This window comes from Pipistrellus kuhlii, unplaced genomic scaffold, assembly GCF_014108245.1.
Source record: "Pipistrellus kuhlii isolate mPipKuh1 unplaced genomic scaffold, mPipKuh1.p scaffold_m20_p_2, whole genome shotgun sequence".
Taxonomy (NCBI): Eukaryota; Metazoa; Chordata; class Mammalia; order Chiroptera; family Vespertilionidae; genus Pipistrellus; species Pipistrellus kuhlii.
Window position 1 is genome coordinate 3701171 of NW_023425515.1, and position 19455 is coordinate 3720625.

Consider the following 19455-nt stretch of genomic DNA (forward strand, 5'->3'; position numbering starts at 1 on the left):
ACCGATGTGAGAGAACTATCCATTGGCTGCCTCCTGCATGCCCCCCTGCAGGGGATCGAGCCCACAACCCGGGCATGTGCCCTGACCAGGAACTGAACTAGGACCTCTCAGGGCATCGGATGATGCTCCACCAACCGAGCACCCCCGGCCAGGGCTCCTTTGGCCTCTTTTTTTTTTTTTAAATATATATATTTTATTGATTTTTACAGAGAGGAAGGGAGAGGGATAGAGAGCTAGAAATATCAATGAGAGAAAAACATCAATCAGCTGCCTCCTGCACAACCCCTGCTGGGGACGTGCGCGCAACCAAGGTACGTGCCCTTGACCGGAATCAGACCCAGGATCCTTGAGTCCGCAGGCCGACGCTCTATCCACTGAGCCAAACTGGCCAGGGCTCCTTTGGCCTCTTGATGACAGGTGACCGTCCGCTCTGTTTGCCGCAGGGCCTGCCGTGCCGGTGAGGTGGCCCTGGCTTATTCCACTGCCCTGTCTCCCACTCGGAGTCCCATGACAGCGTATGAGGTCATGCTGATCTGCTGAGAAACCTGTTCTAACAGGAAAATGCAAGCCCACAATGTGCAGAGAAGAGGTCAGATGGGCATAGCCGAGCCTCTGCCATCCATCATGCTCGTGGTTTCCTTTTACACGTTCAGACAAGCTCCCAGGGGCCATTGCGTTGTGGAAGCCAGAGACAGGAGCACAGCAGGCACCGAGCGCTACAAGACAGAGCGGACAGCAGCCTTACGCTAACCACTGGGAGGCCAAGTCCCCACAAGCAGAGGAGGCGGGTCTGGTTCCGGTGCACAGGGATATTGGGGATAAATGTGGGCACAGGGGCATCTACAGTGACAGTTCCCGCAGGGCGGGGCCTCGGGGCTGCAGCGCCCATCGCTCTGCAGAGAGACTTGCTCCTGTCGCCGCTCGTGCGGAAGGGCTGCTGCAGAGAAAACCTAGCCGACAAGCGGGAAAGGGCAGCGCTTCTCGGTGAAGGTCAGAAAGGCACGTCAAGGTCGTTTTAGTCCAACACCCTGGGGGCCTGTCAGAGGGGTTGGAAGCAAACTGTTCTGGATGGAGGGAGGGCCCTCCTCGGCTCTGCCGGTGGTGCCAGCAGCCGGGCACGGGCGGCATTTGCCCGTGAACGTGTCCAGCCAGGAGTCGGTGGAGGGGCGGGGACGTCTCCGGTGTGGCAGGAACTCAGCGTGGCGGCTTGTCCGCTTTCTCTTCAGGTTTTCAAGTCCCTCTAGAAAGAGAAACGTGCGAGTCATCTTTCCGGCACTTCAGGCCCTCCCTTCCCCGTTAGGATGGAGTGGGCACCACCTGCACCACCCGGGGAAGCAGCGGCTGTTCTGCGATTCATGGGGACAGAGTGGCCTCTGCTGGCGGAAGCTGCCAGCTCCCTAGGACCTCAGACCAGTGCAACAGCGCCCCCCTGTGGCCCCTCCCGGCCGGCCGGCCTGTGTCTTCCATCACCCACCCCACATGTTTCCCGTGGTTTCCACGTGAACTTCCCAGCTCTCAGCATCGTGTTCCTGAGCCCCCGCCTCTCAGAGCCAGTTTGCTTTAAGCCCCAGCGAGACAGACAATCAGGGGATGACACGGTGCTCCCGCAGGCAGTCCCTCCTAGGACAGGCAATTCCCTTCCAGGTGTGTGGCCCTCACATCCATGTTCCAAAGGAGGGACTGAAAATGCACACACCACCCCCACACCCACCCCCCACCCCCTGCAAAGCTCTCCCGGGGGGAGAGCCTCTCGGTCTCCCCTGGGGACACCTGAGAAGAGACTTGCAGAAGGGAGAGTCTCTCCTGGACAGTGTGGCTCAGTGGTTGAGTGTCAACCTATGAAGCAGGAGGTCACGGTTCAATTCCCGGTCAGGGCCCATGCCCGGGTTTCGAGCTCAATCCCCAGGAGAGGGCATGCAGGAGGCAGTCAATCATTGTCTCTCTCTCTCATTATGGGTGTTTCTATCTCTCCTCTCCTTTCCTCTCTGAAATCAATCAATAAAAAATATATTTAATTTTAAAAAGTGGGGGGGGTCTCACCCTGGCCTTCATTGGGGTCTACTCATCAAAGACAAAATGGTTCTCGTGGCGTCACAGAGAGTGGGAGCCGTTTCTAAGCCCCACGGGGAGACACACTGCCCTAAATGTGATCTCAAAGGGTCTCTGAGACCTCACCCCACACCCTGATCACACCCTCTAGAGAAGGCCTCTGGGGGCGTCAATGTCCACAGACAGCCAAGGGGAGCCCTGTGCACCCCCACCTTGGAGAAATGCCAATTCTGCGAGGCAGCCCCGCTGGGCCGGAGTCCTGCTCTGGGGCCCTGGGCAGGTCCCTCACCTGCTGTGAGGACGGTGCTAGGACCTGCCCCCCGGGATGCTGCTGTTTCAGGCTCAGCCTTCTCTCCCAGCAGCTTGTCACACGGCCCCCAGGCCCCCGAGTGCAGCCTCGTGGAGGGCGCTCCTCCGTGGCCTCGGGGGCGAGTTCAGACCCGCTCCTGCTGTCCTGCCCTCCACACACCAGGCCCACACCGCTGTCCGCCCCCCAGGCTCCCGCTCACAGGCCATCGAGGGCATTGCAGGGCGGGGGCTGCCCCTTCCTTCGTCTTCTCTGACCCTTGGGGAGAGGCTGATGGGTCCGGACTGAATTTGGGGCTACAGAGCTTTGGACTGGGCCAGCCTGCCCACGAACAGCCCGATGAGCGCCAGCAGATGCTTCCGGAGGGCCTGTCTCCCAGCGTTTGCTGCCCTGTCCCGCCCCCTCCCCGTGGGCACTGAGGCAGGGACTGTGAGCACCTGCAGAGGGCACAGCTCACAGCAGCAGGGCTGGGATGCACAGCATGCTGAGTGCCAGGCCTGGGCCCTCAAAGGACACTGCTACGGAACTTGTCACTTAAAGCAAAAATCCCCAAGAAAGACAGGAAGTGAACGCCCTGGTTCCCATGGAAGCCTGATGTCCTCCTTAGCCCATGGCTTCAAGTCAGAAGGAGCCTGTAAGCAGGTCTGTGGTCCACATGGACAGAAAGCAGACTGCCGGATGCCAGAGGCGGCGGGAGCGGGAAGGGGTGAGGCTTAGCGAGGTCTCCTTGCAGGAGCTGACATGCCCCGGACTAGAGAGGTGCGCATAGACAGTGAATGCGCTGCCTGCCCCAGGAAGCTCGCTTTAAAACAATCAATTCTATATCACGCAAATGCTGTCTCAATTAAAGAAAACAAAGTCTTTGAAACTGGTCCAGGGCTCAGAGTCCAAGATCGAGTCAGCAAATATTTGCCGAGTGGCCACAGGTGGAGGGCCCCTGCTCCCCAGGCTCCTGTGCGGCCTGGCCTCACCTCCCTGCAGCCTCCCCCCCCCCCCCCCACACACACACACACACCTGCTTCCCAGGCAGGTGCTGACACCTGTCCCTCTGGAGTCTCTGTCCTTCCTCTGGGGGTGTTCCTTCTTCCTCCCCACCTTCTCCAGGGCTCCCCCTGCCCCCCTGTTCCCCCAAGACAGCCTCACTGGCCTATCTTCCTCTTCCAGGTGTCCCCCCCCCCCGCCGTGGGAGGGCCAAGCACAGAGCTGCCCAGGCTCCTCCTGGGCACAACTCTCCATCCCATCCCTGGCTCCCTCAGTGGTCATCAGGGGTCCTCCCTCACCTGTCTTGCCCTCACCCACCCTCTATTCCACACACACGCCCACTCTACTTGTTCCCCTCCCCAAGGACTCCCTCCTCTCAGCTGCTTCTCTTCCTTCCTCTGATGGTGGAGGCCCGGTCACCCATGTGTGCCCACCCTGCTCACGTCCCACACCCACGAATCAGCAACCGACTGCTCCCTCCCCGGCTCCACAGCAGGATGGGAGGCACCGAGGGCTGGCGGGGACCAGCGGGCACTGGGCGGGCGCCGCACCCACCTCCAGCTGCTCATGGATCCAGTCCAGGAAGGAGGTGATGCGGGTGTAGACCCCGGGCTTGTTCACGTCCGCACAGCCAATGCCGAAGCTGGTCGCTCCCACCAGCTTCCACTCCCTCCTCTCCTGGCACACCAGGGGGCCCCCGCTGTCTCCCTAGACAGCAGGGAAAGAGACTAAGGGCCACAGAGCAGGCCCCAGCACGGTGCTCCCTGGTTCTGACTCAGGATTCCCCAGTCACTGCACCCCCAAGTCCAGCGTGAGGACGGCAGCCCCCGGACCTGACGCGGCCTTCCTCCCAGTGGGTCCGCTGTCCCTCTGATGGTGCCCCCCGCCAGCTCCCAGCACACACTGAGCCCATGCAGGTCAAGGCTGCTGCGTGCACCCAAGGGAGCTCTCAGAGGGAGGGTCCGCCTGGCCAGGGGGCTTTAGCTGACCTCTGGACCCAGGCAGAATGGGGGTCTCCCCCACTGTGACTTTGGAGGCCCTCCTTCAGAGGTCCCCACCTGCCTCCCGTCTCTCTGGTCCCCCTGCAAATGCTGGGAACCGGGCTGGGAAGGAAGCATCGTGAGACCCGTCCTCCCGCCAGGCACCGGGCAGAGCGGGAGCTGGTAAACACGGGCGGGCCGGGAAAGGAAAGGGCGTGCTATCTCGAGCAAACTTCTTCCCCAGGCCCTGACGTGTGCTCTGCAGTCACAGGGGGATGCCGGCAGGGGCCTCTCCCATGGGCTGGGTCACCACAGCAGCCTGGCCTTGCCCACTGCCATGACCCGGGGGTCACGGCGGGCCCCTACCTGGCAGCTGTCCACTCCACCTTTCAGGTAGCCGGCACAGACCATGGAGGGGGAGATGATGCCGCCGTACACGTCCCTGTGGTTGCAGATCTTGTTGGAGATCAGAGGCACGGCGGCGTGGTTGAGGACCGGGGAGGCGTCACCTGTGTCGGAGGAAGAGGGGGATGTGCAGTGAGGAGCTCAAAGGGCATGCATCCGGGGTGGGGACGAGGGCCAGGGCCACACTGCCCCCACCACGGCCACGTCAATGGCAGAGCCATCACTTCCCTGAGGGGACTGATGTGGGAGGGGGGAGGAGCAACTGTCACCACCAGGGACCTGCCCTGGGCCTACCAGTGGATCCGCACCAGGCTGTTTTGTTCCCAGAACCACCCGGGTCACACAGCAAGGAGCCTGTGGCTGGTAAAAGGTCACACACAGATCTTGGGGGAGTTTTGGGGTGGTCTGCAGAGAAATGGCCTCCCACAGGCGTCCATGTTCCTACTCCCAGAACCGGTGACCATGTCGCCTTCCATGGCCAAAGGGACTTTGCAGACCGGGGATGGGGACATGGTCCTGGGCTCTCCAGAGGGACCCCAGGGGTAATCCCAGGATCCTTGGAAGGGTCAAAGGAGAGAGTGTGATGGTGGAAGTAGAGGTCAGAGAGGAGATGGAAGGTGCTGAGCTGCTGGCTGGGAAGATGGAGGAAGGGGCCACAGGCTAAGGAGCGCGGCTGCTGGGATCTGGAAAAGGCAGGGAGCCAACTCTTCCCAGAGCCCCCTCCTGGCATCTTGGTCCCACCCACCAAGATGGAGGCAGGACTTCCGGGCCCCCCAACTGTGAGAGGATGGGGGTCATTTGTTGCTGCAGCAACAGAAAATGAACGCACCTGCCGTGGATCAGCCTCAGCAGAGACGTGACAAGACTGCCACCCTCTAACTTAGCTTCTTGGTAACTTGGGTGATCTTTCTGCTTTAAAGGCTTAATGCGGGGCACCCCGTTCTCATTCCTATAGCAGGTGTCCACAGGTGTGGGTCTGCGCTCCCCAAAACCCGACTTTAACTGTTCCATGAGTGTGAGTGACACAGTGTTTACTGCTCGGGCTTGCCTAATCTGCTCACGTGTCCACCTGCTCTGCAGTGAGGACCGCCTGGCCATGAGCTCGGGCTGGGACGGAACCTGTCCCTACTCGGTACACAGGACCCAGAGAAGACAATGACAGGGTCCTCGTTGCTCTCCAAGTTCATGAATAACAGCACGAATAGGGCCGTGGGTGGGGAGCACGAACACAATCCCAGACCTTCCACCGCCTGGTCGTGTGAGGCCAGGCAAGATGCTCAGCACCGGTCTCCACCCTCAAAGTGGGCAGGAGCACAGTGCCGCTCGGGGCTGTGTGGGCACAGGCAGGATCACGTCACTCCGCTCAGCCCCTGGCACAGGGAAGCAAAGCTCAAGGCCTTTGGGGAAGAAGCGTCCACTGTGGGCAGGAAGGCATGGCCAGCCGTAGGGCAAGACCCTGCGTTGTGGGGAGGACTGGCCCCTGGATCTGGGTGAACCCCAGGTGCCTCGGACAGTCAGGAGGGGACAGACGCAGCTAATAAGACTCAAGAGGAAATACTGAACGCCCTGTCCTGGTGCCTCCCCTGAGCATGTCCACCTGCAACCTGAGACTCTTTGGAATGGGGTCCATGCAGAGGGACTCATTAAGGAAGAGTCTCGATATGGAACCATCCCGGATCAGGGTGGGTCTTCACTCCACAACTGCTGCTCTTCTAGGAGGAGGGAGTGGGGAGCGGAGACAGGGGTGGGAGGCCCTGCGAAGGCCGGGACAGAAACTGGACCAACGCCTCTACCTTCCAAGGAACACTAGGGCAGCAGGAGCCACACGACCTCGAGTGAGGCCCAAGAGGGACCCAGCCCTGCCGCACCTTGATTCCACACTCTGGCCTCCAGACCGTGAGAGAACAAATGTCTGTGGTTCCAAGCCACCTGTTTGTGGTGGTTCATTACAACAGTCCCAGGAAATGAGTGCTCTCCCCGCTAACAAGGGAAGTCATCGACGGGCACCCTGAGAACCGTGACCCTCTTTGTGCCCCACAGTGATGAACAGGGCACAGGCTTCCTTTGCATGTACTTTTTGTTACCATTACTAATTATCTTCTGATGATAGCAATGGTCCTGTTTGTTTGCTTTTGCTACTTGATCTTTGTAGGATGAAGTAACACGTCTACCAAAGTCACACAAGGCTACACCTCCTCACCAGTTCCAAGTGCATCTTCTGCATAAACCTTGGAAGGTGTCTTTACTGGGCGCCTACGCACTTAGTCAACCCGGTGGGAGAAAGAGGATGCTCAAGGGTGAAGGGGACCCACCTGGTGTGTTGGGGAAGGCCTCTGTGGAAGCCTGCCCCCTTCTCTTCACCATTTATTTTCTCCCGAGAAAGTCTGCGACTTTCAAATGGAACCGTGTCTCATGATCAACCGCTACTCTGCTGACTGCACATTTGTTGGAGTAGTTGACTCGCACCCCCAGCAGGAACATGTGGGTGTCCCACAGACCATCACATTGGGACACAGGAGGGGGACATCTACCCCAGCCCTCTCCTTCCCGGCCCCCTGGACTCGGAATCTCGACTCCAGGCCACTGACCTCCTTCCTCAGTGGCGCCCCATCCTGACGTCCAGCACATCTTCCCATCCGGAAAGTTCTCTTCGGAGTTGGGCAGACAAATTGGTTGGGTCATCTCTGTTTAAAGAGGAAACAACAACTCTCACATCTGGGCGCTAACCATCTCCCAAAGGAAGGTCAAGCCCAAGGTCCTCTGAAAGCCATTAGCTCAGAGCAGGGACCCCTCCTGACCAGAGCCCTAACACTTTGAAACAACCCTAGACTGCGGCAGCATATGTCCTGAAAAGGGCCAAATGCATCCACTCAACTTGGCCACCGTAGCCTAAAAACAGCCACAGGCAGTGGTAAACAGAGACTTCCCATCTCACCAGGAACCAGGAAAATGCCCACCTTCATGAGAAGAGTCACCTGATGCCTCCTGGGAGTGAGTCAGGTGCCGGGGTTACCTGACAAGGACCGTAACGCGTGTCCTCAGGAGGCCCCACAAACGATGACCAATCCCCCCGAGACGCGTGAGAGCCACGAGGGACAGAGGAATCGGGACGCACCGTCGAAGGTGAGCGGCTCGGCCAGCTTCATGAGGGCGATGTCGTTGCCCAGCCTCTTGGGCTTGTACTTGCTGTGGTAGATGATCTTCTCCACCAGGTGGGAGGGCGCCGGGCTGTCCAGCAAGGAGACCAGGCCCACCTGGATGGTCCAGGACTTGGGGAGGTACAGGCTGCAGGGAGGAGACTGGGAGGTAAAGCGGGGAAGGTCCAGCCCCTTCCCCCCACGGGCCTCAAGTGTCCCCCGATCCAGCCCCAGGGAGATGGCAGGCGGGGACGGCCCTGCTTGCCTGTGCTTGAATCCACCTCAGCCCCCAAGCCCTGCAGAAGCACAGAAGACACACACACACACACACACACACACACACACACACACACACATGTCCTGCCACTGACCACCCAAATCCACCCTGTCCCACCGCGGCCCGGACCGGACGCCTCCCAGGGGTCGGAGCACTCACTCATAGACGCAGTGGGCGGCGGTCACGATCCACACCGGGGTGATGACGGAGCCCCCGCACAGGTGGTAGCCCTGGAACTGGAGGCTGGCCTGCCAGGGCCACTGCGCCGGCGAGGACATGTTTCCCCCCACGATGCGCGAGGTGTAGCCCGTCCTCAGGCCGCAGGCTGCCCGGGGAGAGCGGGGTTGGAGGTCCATCCCACAGGCCCTCCTCCCCTGACATCTGCCCCCCTCACAGAGCTCACAGCCCAGAAGAGTCATGGGAGGGGAGAGTCACAGGCCCCTCGAGACGTGGGAAGAGTGGGGTGTCGTGGGAGTATGGTGGGGAGAGTCCATCGGAGCAAAGAGCCCGATGCTGGCGGTACCACCTCCCTCTCCCCCACCCCACCCCCGTGTGCATGTGCCTGGGTGATGACAGCACAGCTGGAGCATGGGGAGCACCCCAGCCTCTCCTCACTGACCCAGGTGCCAGCACCTGCCTGACTCCTCCAGACCCAACCCCTGCAGCCACACGCCGCCCCTCCACCCGACCAGCAAGAAGGACTGCCCGCCGGGGCGGGGGTGGGGGGTCTGGGGCACTGTCCCTGGAGGGGCAGGACGGGAGGAAGTCAGGCACTGGAGCCACTGCAGTGACAGGAGCTCGTGCCCATGGTCCTGGCTGCTGCTGAGAAGTCACTCCAGGCCGCCTCCCCCACCTGACAGCTGAGACTGGGCTGACCCTCCTCGGAGGTGGAGTCCACAGATTCCCACAGGGCACCCAGGAGGAGGGGATCTCAAGAAGGGGAGGGGGTTCAGTGAGGCAGGTCTGGCCTCCATGGCCTCTGTGTTTATACAACTCTTACCTGTGCACTTCACGGTGACCACGCGGCCCGAGGCACACCCCTCCCTGCAGTGGAGAAAGGTGGGCTTACTGACAAATTCCCAAGGCTGTGACACGACCATTTTTAACTTAATCTTGGTGTAGAAGAGAGATACACTCTATTCCCTGCTCTTGAGTCCAGAGTACATTGCAGCCTGTGTGACAGGGTTCCCTCCGAAGCACAGGCAGTGTGCAGACGGCAGGCGGTGGCTGGGGATCACTGCCCAGCTCTGCAGAGCTGACGATCAGGTGCACAATGCACCATCATGCAAGCATCTACCGGGGTCACTTCACTGGCCACTGGGGGACTTGGGGTGCCCACTGCACAGGTGGCAGGCTCTCCTGGCACAAAGGCCTTGGAACCTGGGACACATGCTTGGGACACACTCTGGAGCAGAGCTGTGACCCCCGGGAATGGCGGGCATCCCCCTGCATGGGGCGGGGGGGTGGGGGGGGGAGTGGCACCTGCTTTTCTCATAAGCCACCCGGACCCCTTCCTAACGTTCCTGCTGTCAGAGCCCCAGGCCTGCCATGAAACGGGCTGTCCCTACGGATTGCACGTGTGCCCAGGGGACTGTCAGTAACAGATGGACAGGATGACAAACTTTCCCGGAACAGGACACACTCCTCCGGGGGCTTGGCCCAGGCATCAGGGGAGCCTCGGACCGTGGGTTCCGAACCCTGACTCTCCCCAGGCAGGCGGCCCTCTCAGCGTCCGGCACCTGGCGTCATTGAGGACACCTCATTCTACCTTCCCCGTGACTTTGAGGAACATGAACAGTACACGGTACACGTTAAAGGACTTTGTGAGCAAAAATGTTTCTTTCGTCTTTCTAACTGCCCCTCCCTCCTTCCTTCCCCCGAAACGCAGGAGCCCCTGCCGTCTGAGGTACAGCCCTGTGGTTATACATACATGCCTGTCACTGTTCCTCCTCCCCCTCCCTTCCTCTGCCGGCCACGTTTGCCGGTTTGGGGTTAGGTTCTTGCAGCCAGTGTGCCCACCCATCCAACCACGCGGCCAGCCCCACAGTGACTCGGGGAAACACGCCCGTGCCTCTGTGTCCTCGTGGAGCTGTGACCGCGTGCAAGCGGCCTGCCTGGCGCTCACCTCAGGTACACCGACTGGTGCAGAGCCGTCACCTTGTCGTCTGACAGGAGGTGGTTGATGGAAACAAAGTTCTCCTGGAATGGCTCCTCAAGCAAGTCCACTCGGAGGGCTCTTGAGCTGACGTAGCTACAAGCACATTGGAAACAGAGGCGGCGTGAAACTCACTCTGTGCTCCAAGTCAACTGTGCCCAAGTCACAGCACCAGAACGTGTAGTGTACCCCCAAACTGTCATGTACCTACATCACAGCATCATGGGTATCTTTCTGGGAACATAGTGTACCCCCCAAACTGCCATGTACCCATGTCACAGCATCACAGGTGCCTACTGGGGAACATTGCCATGTTTCCCCAAATAATCAGTGTGCCCACATCGCACTATTACAGATATTCCGGGGGGATGTCACTGTGTCCCCACAAACCATCAGTGGTTTCTTCTTGCCAACTTATCAGGGCATTCTGTCCTAAACCTGGCGGAGTCTGGGATGGAGGGCCCTTCCGGCTCCATGATGAGCACAGGCTCCAGGCACCTGGGCGGGAAGACCACTGGTGCAGCTGGTGGGACCCCCGGACACATTCCACTGCACCGACCTCTGGTTTGCCTGAAGCGAGCCCAGAGGGAACAGAGCATAGAACGAGGTGGTTGTTTCAGGTGGATAAAGTCCGGATGCCGAGCACCCCAAGACCAATCGGTTGGAGAGAACAATTTCCCAGTCTGCCCAGGGTAGGCATGGGTCCCTGTCAGAGAAACAAACACATGGGAGGAAGAGCGTCGGGGGACACCAGAAGCAAGCACGCGGTGAAGGTGTCAGGAAACGGGCCTCCTGGAGAACATTGGTAAAGAAGGTCCAACTTTAGGAGTGTGTGTGGGGAGAGGAGGACGGGGGGCTTGTATCAGTGCTTGTTCACAAGGAGGAAAGTCTACAGGGTTCTTGTAGGCACTTGAGTGATGTGTTTGCTATTGTCGCTGAGCTGGAATTGCAGCTGATTTCTGAGCCGCCGGGGAGATGGAGACAGACCCCAGGGGTACAGGCTGGAGGGCCTCTGGGGTTTCACGGGCTTTGGAGAAAGGAGCTAAGAATTATCAAACTTGAAATTGGGGAGGTCCTGGAGAATTCAGAGCAGTGAGCCTTAACCACACAACCCGTTTCCTTAGATACAAACAGGGATGTGTTTTCAAGGTCACCCCTGTCGCCACGCTCACTTCCTATGTGGCATGTGTGGCTCAGGAGCCTGCCTGCTCTGAGCTCAGAATCAAGAGCAAAGAGAGGAGGGTGACGTGCAGGCTCCAGAGGAAGGTGGCAGTTTGAGTGTCAAAGGAAGGGGCAGGAGAGAGAAAGAGGCCCCTGCACCAAAGAGAAAAATGTGTTATTTTTGTGCAAAAAAAAAAAAGTTACACAGAAACACTTAAAAGCGAAGATTTCACTACAACATTCTTTCTCCTACACGTTGCTAGGCAACTGTTAGGAATACTTGTGTTTTCATCAAACGGATGACTTTTTGCACCTGGTTCTCTGGGGCTGCTTGGGAGTGTGTGCAGGGCTGAGGATGGGACCCCGAGGACCAGGAGGGGTGGTGCCAGAGGCTGTCCATAGCTGAGACCTGGGCGCTAGGGGGTCAGGGCTGTCTTTATCTCTGAAGCTTTGTCACATTATCACCTATTTGCACCAGGGACTCTCCTGGCCCTGAGACACTCCCCGAAATGTCATTGCCTGAGTGATCTTGAGCATCCCTTGGCGTCCCGGGGCCTGTTTGCACACCTTGAAGTGAAGAAGATGATGTCCAGCATCCTGGGGCTGTCACGAGGGTGCAATGTGAGAGCAGGTGTAGCCCTGGTAGGTGCCCAAGTAGCTGTCTCACCGTGACCACTACTCATGCCCTGCCCATCACCGGGAGGTGCCCTTACGTTACCTTGGAAACCCCAGCTGGGCGCAGGCGATGCTACCATGGTAGCCTTTCCAGTCGTCGGAGCACATGGTCCTCCAGGCCGCCTCCGTGAACACCTGGAGCACGCCATTCTGACCGCTCACGCGGACTGGCCGGCGCCCGGGCACAACAGCGTGTCAGTGGCCAGCAGAGCCCCGAGGCCGCCCGCAGAGATGTCTCTGCAGCCGGCCCAGGCCCTCCTCTGCTGAGCCTGACCTGCTCCTCGCCCACAGCGCCCCACCCTCGCAGGGACCTCCGGCTGCCTGGACCCCATGAACTCTCTTGGAGGTCTCTTATGGCTCATGGGGTCTCCTCAGCCCAATTTAAGCTCCATGGAGCACCACCATCCTTAACCCCCAGCCCAGGATCCCCTGGGGGCCCTTTGGATTGCAGCTGAGAACATAATTAGACACTAGCATCGACTTGGACCCATTTCACAGATGGGAAAGGCGAGGGCCCAGTGGTGCGGACATCCTCCTGTGTCTACGGTGAAGAGGCAGGACCTTACCACATCGGTATTCATCCTCCCCAGCTTTGCAGTCCGAGACGCCGTCACACCGAGCTGAGAGTTCAATACACTTAAAAGAGGACCGGCACCTGTACTTTCCGGAACAGTCGAAGTGGACTGAGGACAGAAGGAGACGGGAACATTAACAGCGGTCTCCCTCAGGGTGCGCATAACAACTATCCACCGGCCCCCGGACCTTGAGCTTGCCCATCAGTAATTAAGCATCACTAAAACTGCACCTGTGTCACAGCCCAGTTTCTATTCATTCATTCATTCATTCATTCATTCATTCATTGTCTACAGTTGTACATATGTCTTCTTTTTCCCCAACTGACCCCCTCCCCAGCCATTCCCATCCCTGGCAAGCCCTCACTGCCCCAGTGTCTGTGGCCATTGGTTATGCTAGTATGCATGCATACAAGTCTTTTGGTTGCTCTCTAACCACTCTTCCTCCCCTGCCATTTGTCTCTGGATTTATTATTGTTCATCCAATTATGTTGTTCATGATATCCCACATGTGAGTGAGATCATGGGATATTTATCTTTCTCCGACTACAGCCCAGTTTCTGTTCCGAAGCCCAGTGCGTGGGGCTGCTGCACCCCACGCTGTCTCACTAAGTGGCCTTGAGCCCCAACTGGAGGTGAACTTAGACGCCAGGGGGCTCAAGGTCAGGAGAGAAGGTGCATGTCTGCAGACCGACCAGCTGAGCGAGGAGCCCTGAGCGAGGATTCTTTGCCGCCCTCCCCTCTTCCCCCGCCCCACCTCCTGTTGTCTCTGACTCTGGGCAGCGAAACTCCGGGCCACACAGTCAGGCAGGTGGAGAATTACACTCATCTGTATTCCAGTTATTTGAAAGAGAAACTGGGAAATGGTTCCCAAATGACTCACTTTCCCAAAAGCCACAAGCACCTTCTTTTAAAAATAGCAGGCATGCTGGGCCTGGTCTGAATGGCCTCCTTGTCTTCTCCCCCAGCCCTGCCCCCGCCTCCTCCTGCGGATTCTATTTCATCAGGTGCCCGTGGCCACGTCTAACTGGGCAGGTTCTGTGGTGACAAAGCCCCGAGCATGGCCAACAGTCCCTGCCGGGCCCCAGGCTGGCTCCACATTCACGCAGGCCAGTCGAACTCAAAGCCGGAAACCCCTGAAGATGTCTCCTCCGGTAATTAAGGCTGGGTGGCTGGCCCACGATGAGGGCGGGGGGAGCTCATGAAAGTTTAAGTGCCTGGATCGGGAGTGGAGAGCCTACTAAATAATGCATCGTACTCACCGCCCAGACCGATGGCCAGCGCTAGTATCAGTGCGATGACCCCAATGACGATGATTGGGAAGAACTTCAAGGGCAGCAGAGACAGGATCTGTGCGGCCACCGCATCCGCATCTGAAAACCCAGAATAGGGAGAAGGGGGGCACAGAGCAACAAATCTGAATAAAAGGAAACTTAAAATTTTGCTCCCTCCATTACAGGAAATGTCCCAAAGAACGTTGCCTTCATTTCAAGAAGGGCCACCAGCCAGGACACATTCTCTGGAAGTTCAGCCCCGCACTCTCCAACCCTGACCCAATTCTGCTCATCATAGGTTAGGAAGTAGTGTTGTAGGGTGAATTGTGTATTCCAAAACAAATACGTTGAGGTTCTAACCCCTAGGGTCCCAGAATGTTACCTTATTTAAAAATAGATAGTAAAGTTCAAATGAAAACATTAGAATGGGCCCTAATCTGTCTGGTGTCCTTACAAAAAAAGGAGAAAATTGAACACAGAGGCAGACACACACACACACACACACCACTCACACACACACACACACACTCACACACTCACACAGGGGTTAATATGAAGGGACATAGGGAGAGGCCATGTGAAGGTAAAAGCAGAAATTGGGGTTATTCATCTTCAAGTCAAGAAAGACCAAGAGCCGAAACCGGTTTGGCTCAGTGGGTGGAGTGTCGGCCTGCGGTCTGGAAGGTCCCGGGTTTGATTCCGGTCAAGGGCATGTACCTTGGTTATGGGCACATCCCCAGTAGGGGGTGTGCAGGAAGCAGCTGATCGATGATTCTCTCTCATCGATGTTTCTAACTCTCTATCCCTCTCTTTTCCTTTCTGTGAAAAATCAATAAAATATATATATATTTAAAAAAAAAAAAAAAAGAAGAAGAAGAAAAAGATTAAGATTGTCAGCAAAACAAAACACCAGAAGCCAGAAGGAGGAAAGGAAGGGTCCCCTGCAGGCTTTAGAGCGAGCATGGCCTGTCAGTGCCTTGATTTCAGACTCTGGCCTCCAGCATGGTGAGATGATCTTTGTTGTTTTGAGCCCCCTCCTTTGTTTCGTTGGCCTTAGAAAACCAAACTGAAGGGAAAGAAGGGGATCAGCTTTCAAACATTTTCCCACAGACGAGGGTGATGGGTGCAATCCACACAGGGTACTTTCAGGAAAGCGCCGCCAGATGACGTAGCAGGACCGTTCCTCACGGGTCTTGCGCACAGAGGCACCGATGGCTTTGGTTCCGGTGCGACCTTCTGAGCAAACAGCCTTAGAAGACAGAGACAGAGTTTCTCTGGGGCAAGGGATGGGTTTATTGACTGTTCAGCTTAATAAATATAATGTCTTCCTTGGAGGCAAAAGTTTGTGCAGGTCAGCTTAGAGTCCATTATAAAGATTCGCCATGGGTTCCTCAGCTGTGATGCAGACCCACTGTGTGTGCACCTTCCACCTGGGCTGCTCCACATCACCTCCATGGGACTTGGTGGGCAACAGCAACAACTCAAACAAGGTGCCACGTGTGCTGGGAGTAATAACGTCCTTTGTGTCTGACATGGATGTTCCTTATCTTCTGCCGGCATCCCTGGAGCTGTGACAGGCTGGCTTGTTAGCTTGTACCAGACCTTTCCCAGCTCTTGCCTACAGTACCAGGCAGATTGGGTAGAAAGGAGATGTGAAGAGCAATAAGATACCCGGAAGTACAAGCCTCTCTGCACAACCAGGAGAATTTCCATGGCTTCCTTTACTCTCAAAGGAACAGGCCATTTTAGGCAAATTAGCTCATCAGTCCTGAAAATCCATGCACACTCAAGTTGTCTTCCTTTAATTTAGGAAAGTTGAAATGGAGGAAGTGAAGAAAGTCTTCCAAGAGCCATACTATCACTCAGAGACCACCCCTGCCTTTCTACCCTTGGTCTTGAAAACGTTGAGCCAAGAGGTCTTCCGTGAAAAAGCCAAAAATATTTCCCCCCACCTATCTTTGGAAACACACAATTTCACCTCTTGCCAATCGTATGATTATAAAATAGGGCATGTGAAGGAGGTAACTGATCAATGATTCTCTCACATCATTGATATTTCTAGCTCTCTCTCCCTTCCTCTCTGAAAGCAATAATTCAAGGCAACCTTAAAAAGAAGAGAATTTAAATATGGGGGTGGGAAGAAAAAGGGAATTGGGAGGAAAAAGAGAGAAGGTAAGCAAAAGAAAAGGATAAGAGGGAAAATATAAGAAAGCAATGAAAATAAGGACACATGTGCAACATATAGTCCTTAGTGACCATGGGGACAGAGCATGAGAAAGGAGGGGCTACAGAGAGACGAACCCAAGCTCTTTGCTTTGGCCTGGGTGAGCAGGTCCTTTGTTCATAGATGCCTTCTCGGCACCGGGACAGCACCTGGTGCCTGGTAGTTCTTTTTGTTTTGCTTTTAATTTTTATTGATTTCAGAGAGGAAGGGAGAGGGAGATAGAAACATCAATGATGAGAGAGAATCATTGATAGGCTGCCTCCTGCAAGAGCCCCACTGGGGTTTGAGCCCAAAACCTGGGCATGTGCCCTGACCAGGAATCAAACCATGACCTCCTGGTTCATGTCCTATCACTGAGCCACCAAGGTGGGCCCAGGTAGTTACTAATAAATATTAGTAAGATGGATGGATGGATGGATGGATGGATGACATCATGACAATGTAGGTTGTTTTCTCCGAGTTAGAGACCAGTTCCTTTCAAGGCAACAAGAGCATGGTCTTGAGTCAAGAGAGCAAAAGCCTCTTGGCCACCCTCCCCACCCCTCAGAGGCCTGCACCAAGTTAATGTCTGGCCCCTGCTGAGATGCCTTCAATCCATTTACAATTTAAAAATCAGTGGAACCCCAAGAATGACCGCATATTACTCCAGTTGTTCTCTATCTAAGGTTAATTTAGGAAATGAATCCAGATCGTGGAGTCAAAAGTTGTTCAGTTAGAACATTTGTACCGTTCGCATTGGCCCCTTCACTGCTCCACCCTGTGGGCACTAGCAGGGCCCCACTCTCCCTTTTTGTTCTGTGTTTGAGAACATGCTTAGAAGAAAAAGCAAGATGCATAACATCTCTCCAAAGAGGAATGCAAATGATAAACAAGCATAGAAAAAAAATCAACCTCTCTGGAGATGAAAAACACACAAATTAGATATAGCTACATGTCAATTTCCCAATCCATTATTATTATTATTATTGTTGTTGTTGTTGTTGTTGTTATTATTATTATTATTATCACTATAGTCCAAAGTGAAAGAAAATGAAGTGCTAAGTATAGTCAATAGGAGTTTGCACTGTGTAAACTTTTTGACAGTCAAATTTGAAATATGTACCAAAAGTTAAAAAATGGATGGAGTTTTTGACCTAGTAAATTCAGTCCTAGGAATTTAACCTAAGATGCCATCATAAATATACACAAATAAGGATACTTAGGGGAGTGACATTTATAATACTAATGCATAGGAAACAGCCTAAATGACCAACAGAAGAAACTGGTGAAATAACAAATGGTATAGAGACACTTAAATGACGGAGGAAAGGGGTTGGGAAACTTTTTCTGTAAAGAGCCAGATAGCAAATATTTTAAACTTATTAGCCATATGGTGTTTGTGGCAACTGCTTAGTTCTACCATGGCATGAAAGCAGCCACAGACAATATGCGAATAAATAAATGTGTTACAATAAAACTTTATTTATAAAAAACAGGCATTGGGCCAGATTTGGCCCATTGGCCCTAGTTTGCTAAGCCCTGAAGAATATTTAATTAGTTAATGCCATGGAAAAATAAACATGATATTGTTCAGTTAAAAAGAGAAGCTTTAAAATGGTACAAAGAGTATATGTCACTTCCAAAGGGAAATATAGATAGGTTGAAAGAAAAAAAGACAATAAATTCTACAAAGAGTGCTAATAGAGTTATCCCTGAGTAATGGTAAAATTGTGGGCAACTTTTAAAACATCTTTTTGATTAACTGCATTCTCCAAATGTATATCATGAACAATACATTGCTTTATTAAAAATGAAACGTTTGTTTCTTCCCACTACTGGGAATTCTTCATGAGGAAATAATCAGCAATTAGCATAGAGATATATTTATAATCCTATTCATGTTCATATTGTTTATATTATAAAAACATCAGAAACCGTTACATGTCAAATGATGATAAAATGGTTATGTAAGCGACACATGTGCTCGATGGAATGTTGTGCTATTTGGCATTTATAAAAACCAAAGCACATGGAAAAACGCCTGTCCGTCGGCTCCATGAATGAACGCGTACTTATGGGCCAGGACAGGAAGAGAAGGGATCCAGATAAAACCAGGGATCTGGTGACTGCAGGGTACGTTTAAAAGTTACGTTTAAAAGTTTGGGAGAAGTAGCTTTAAATTGTGTATCTTCTCTTTTACCTGGAATCTCTCCTCCCATCTCCCATCCTCTCCACTAACCCCCAACATCAATTGTGGTTTAAAAGGAATCCTTAGGTGCCCCTCCTCCTGCTTCCTGGAATCTCAGCCAGAGCCCCAAGTGTCCCCTTCATAGCCCCTGAGGCCCGATCCGACAGACTCTGACTTTTGGGAGCCGCACTGTGGAGCCTACTGCTTCTCCACATATCCGCACCTTGTTTACGCCTCCAACTTCCCTCCCTCTGTTGCTAGGAGCGACTCCATTGCCCGCTGTTGGAATGTAATCTAAGCATCTAATACTTTCAGAGATGCCCGTCTTATTCTAAGTTTTCGGGAAGGGTCAGTGAGCACAGGTTCTCAGGACTTCCCGGAGGGCTCAGAGTCTGGCCGGGATCCGACCCCTAAACCCCAGGGGCAGTTGGAGCCTCCGTTCCTGAAACTCTCCCCCAGAGAATACAGACACCCGTGTCCAGGGAGTCCGCGAGGGGCTGAACAAAACAGCCCCTCTGACACCCCATCTGTAAACTAAAGAATCCCATGAGTTTAGGGTAAGGACTCCTGGTGAGATGTTTCGGCAGAGGGACACCCAGCCCTCAGCCACATTTGTCACCTAGATTGGGGGATGGGGTGAGGAGGCGAGGGGGGAATGGGGAGGAGGGAAGGGCAGGGTCTTGCAGAAATCACACTTGCTTCCACCTACCTGGTGTGACAGGACTTATTTTCAGGTCGTCCAAGCCAAACAGGGATCGGAAGGAGAAGGGGGCTTCGGCGGCCGGCGGGTCGTTCTCCCCCATGGTAACTATCTCAGGGCCTCTGAGGCCGGGCTCCACCTCCACCTCCACCTCCTTCACCGGGAAGAACAGAGAGCGTTTGCGTCCCTGCTTACAGTCTCGGCCTCACAGGCATCTTGGCTGTGTTCAGTCTTTGAAACCTGACAGTCCGCATCAAGCAAACTCAGTACCGGTGAACCAGAACTGTTTGTCAGGTGAGAACGCCTTGTTTCCTATGCTACGATGGATAACAGAGACACTTGGGGAGTTAGCAAACAACAATGAGCTTGATTCTGCTAAAATAACGACTTT

General features: G+C 54.9%; 1 protein-coding gene across 1 annotated transcript; it reads right to left on the reverse strand.

The window, feature by feature from the left end:
* Nucleotides 1-819: 819 nt before the first annotated feature.
* TMPRSS3 (transmembrane serine protease 3) lies at nt 820-19218 on the reverse strand. The gene is made up of 12 exons (XM_036447695.2): nt 19074-19218; nt 13962-14072; nt 12694-12810; nt 12171-12294; nt 10262-10387; nt 9137-9180; nt 8296-8461; nt 7838-8007; nt 7311-7406; nt 4684-4826; nt 3893-4045; nt 820-1240 (listed from the first exon to the last, which is right to left on the reverse strand). Exons 1-12 carry the CDS (start codon nt 19165-19167, stop codon nt 1223-1225), a joined length of 1362 nt encoding a protein of 453 aa, XP_036303588.1. The 5' UTR covers nt 19168-19218; the 3' UTR covers nt 820-1222.
* Nucleotides 19219-19455: the final 237 nt, after the last annotated feature.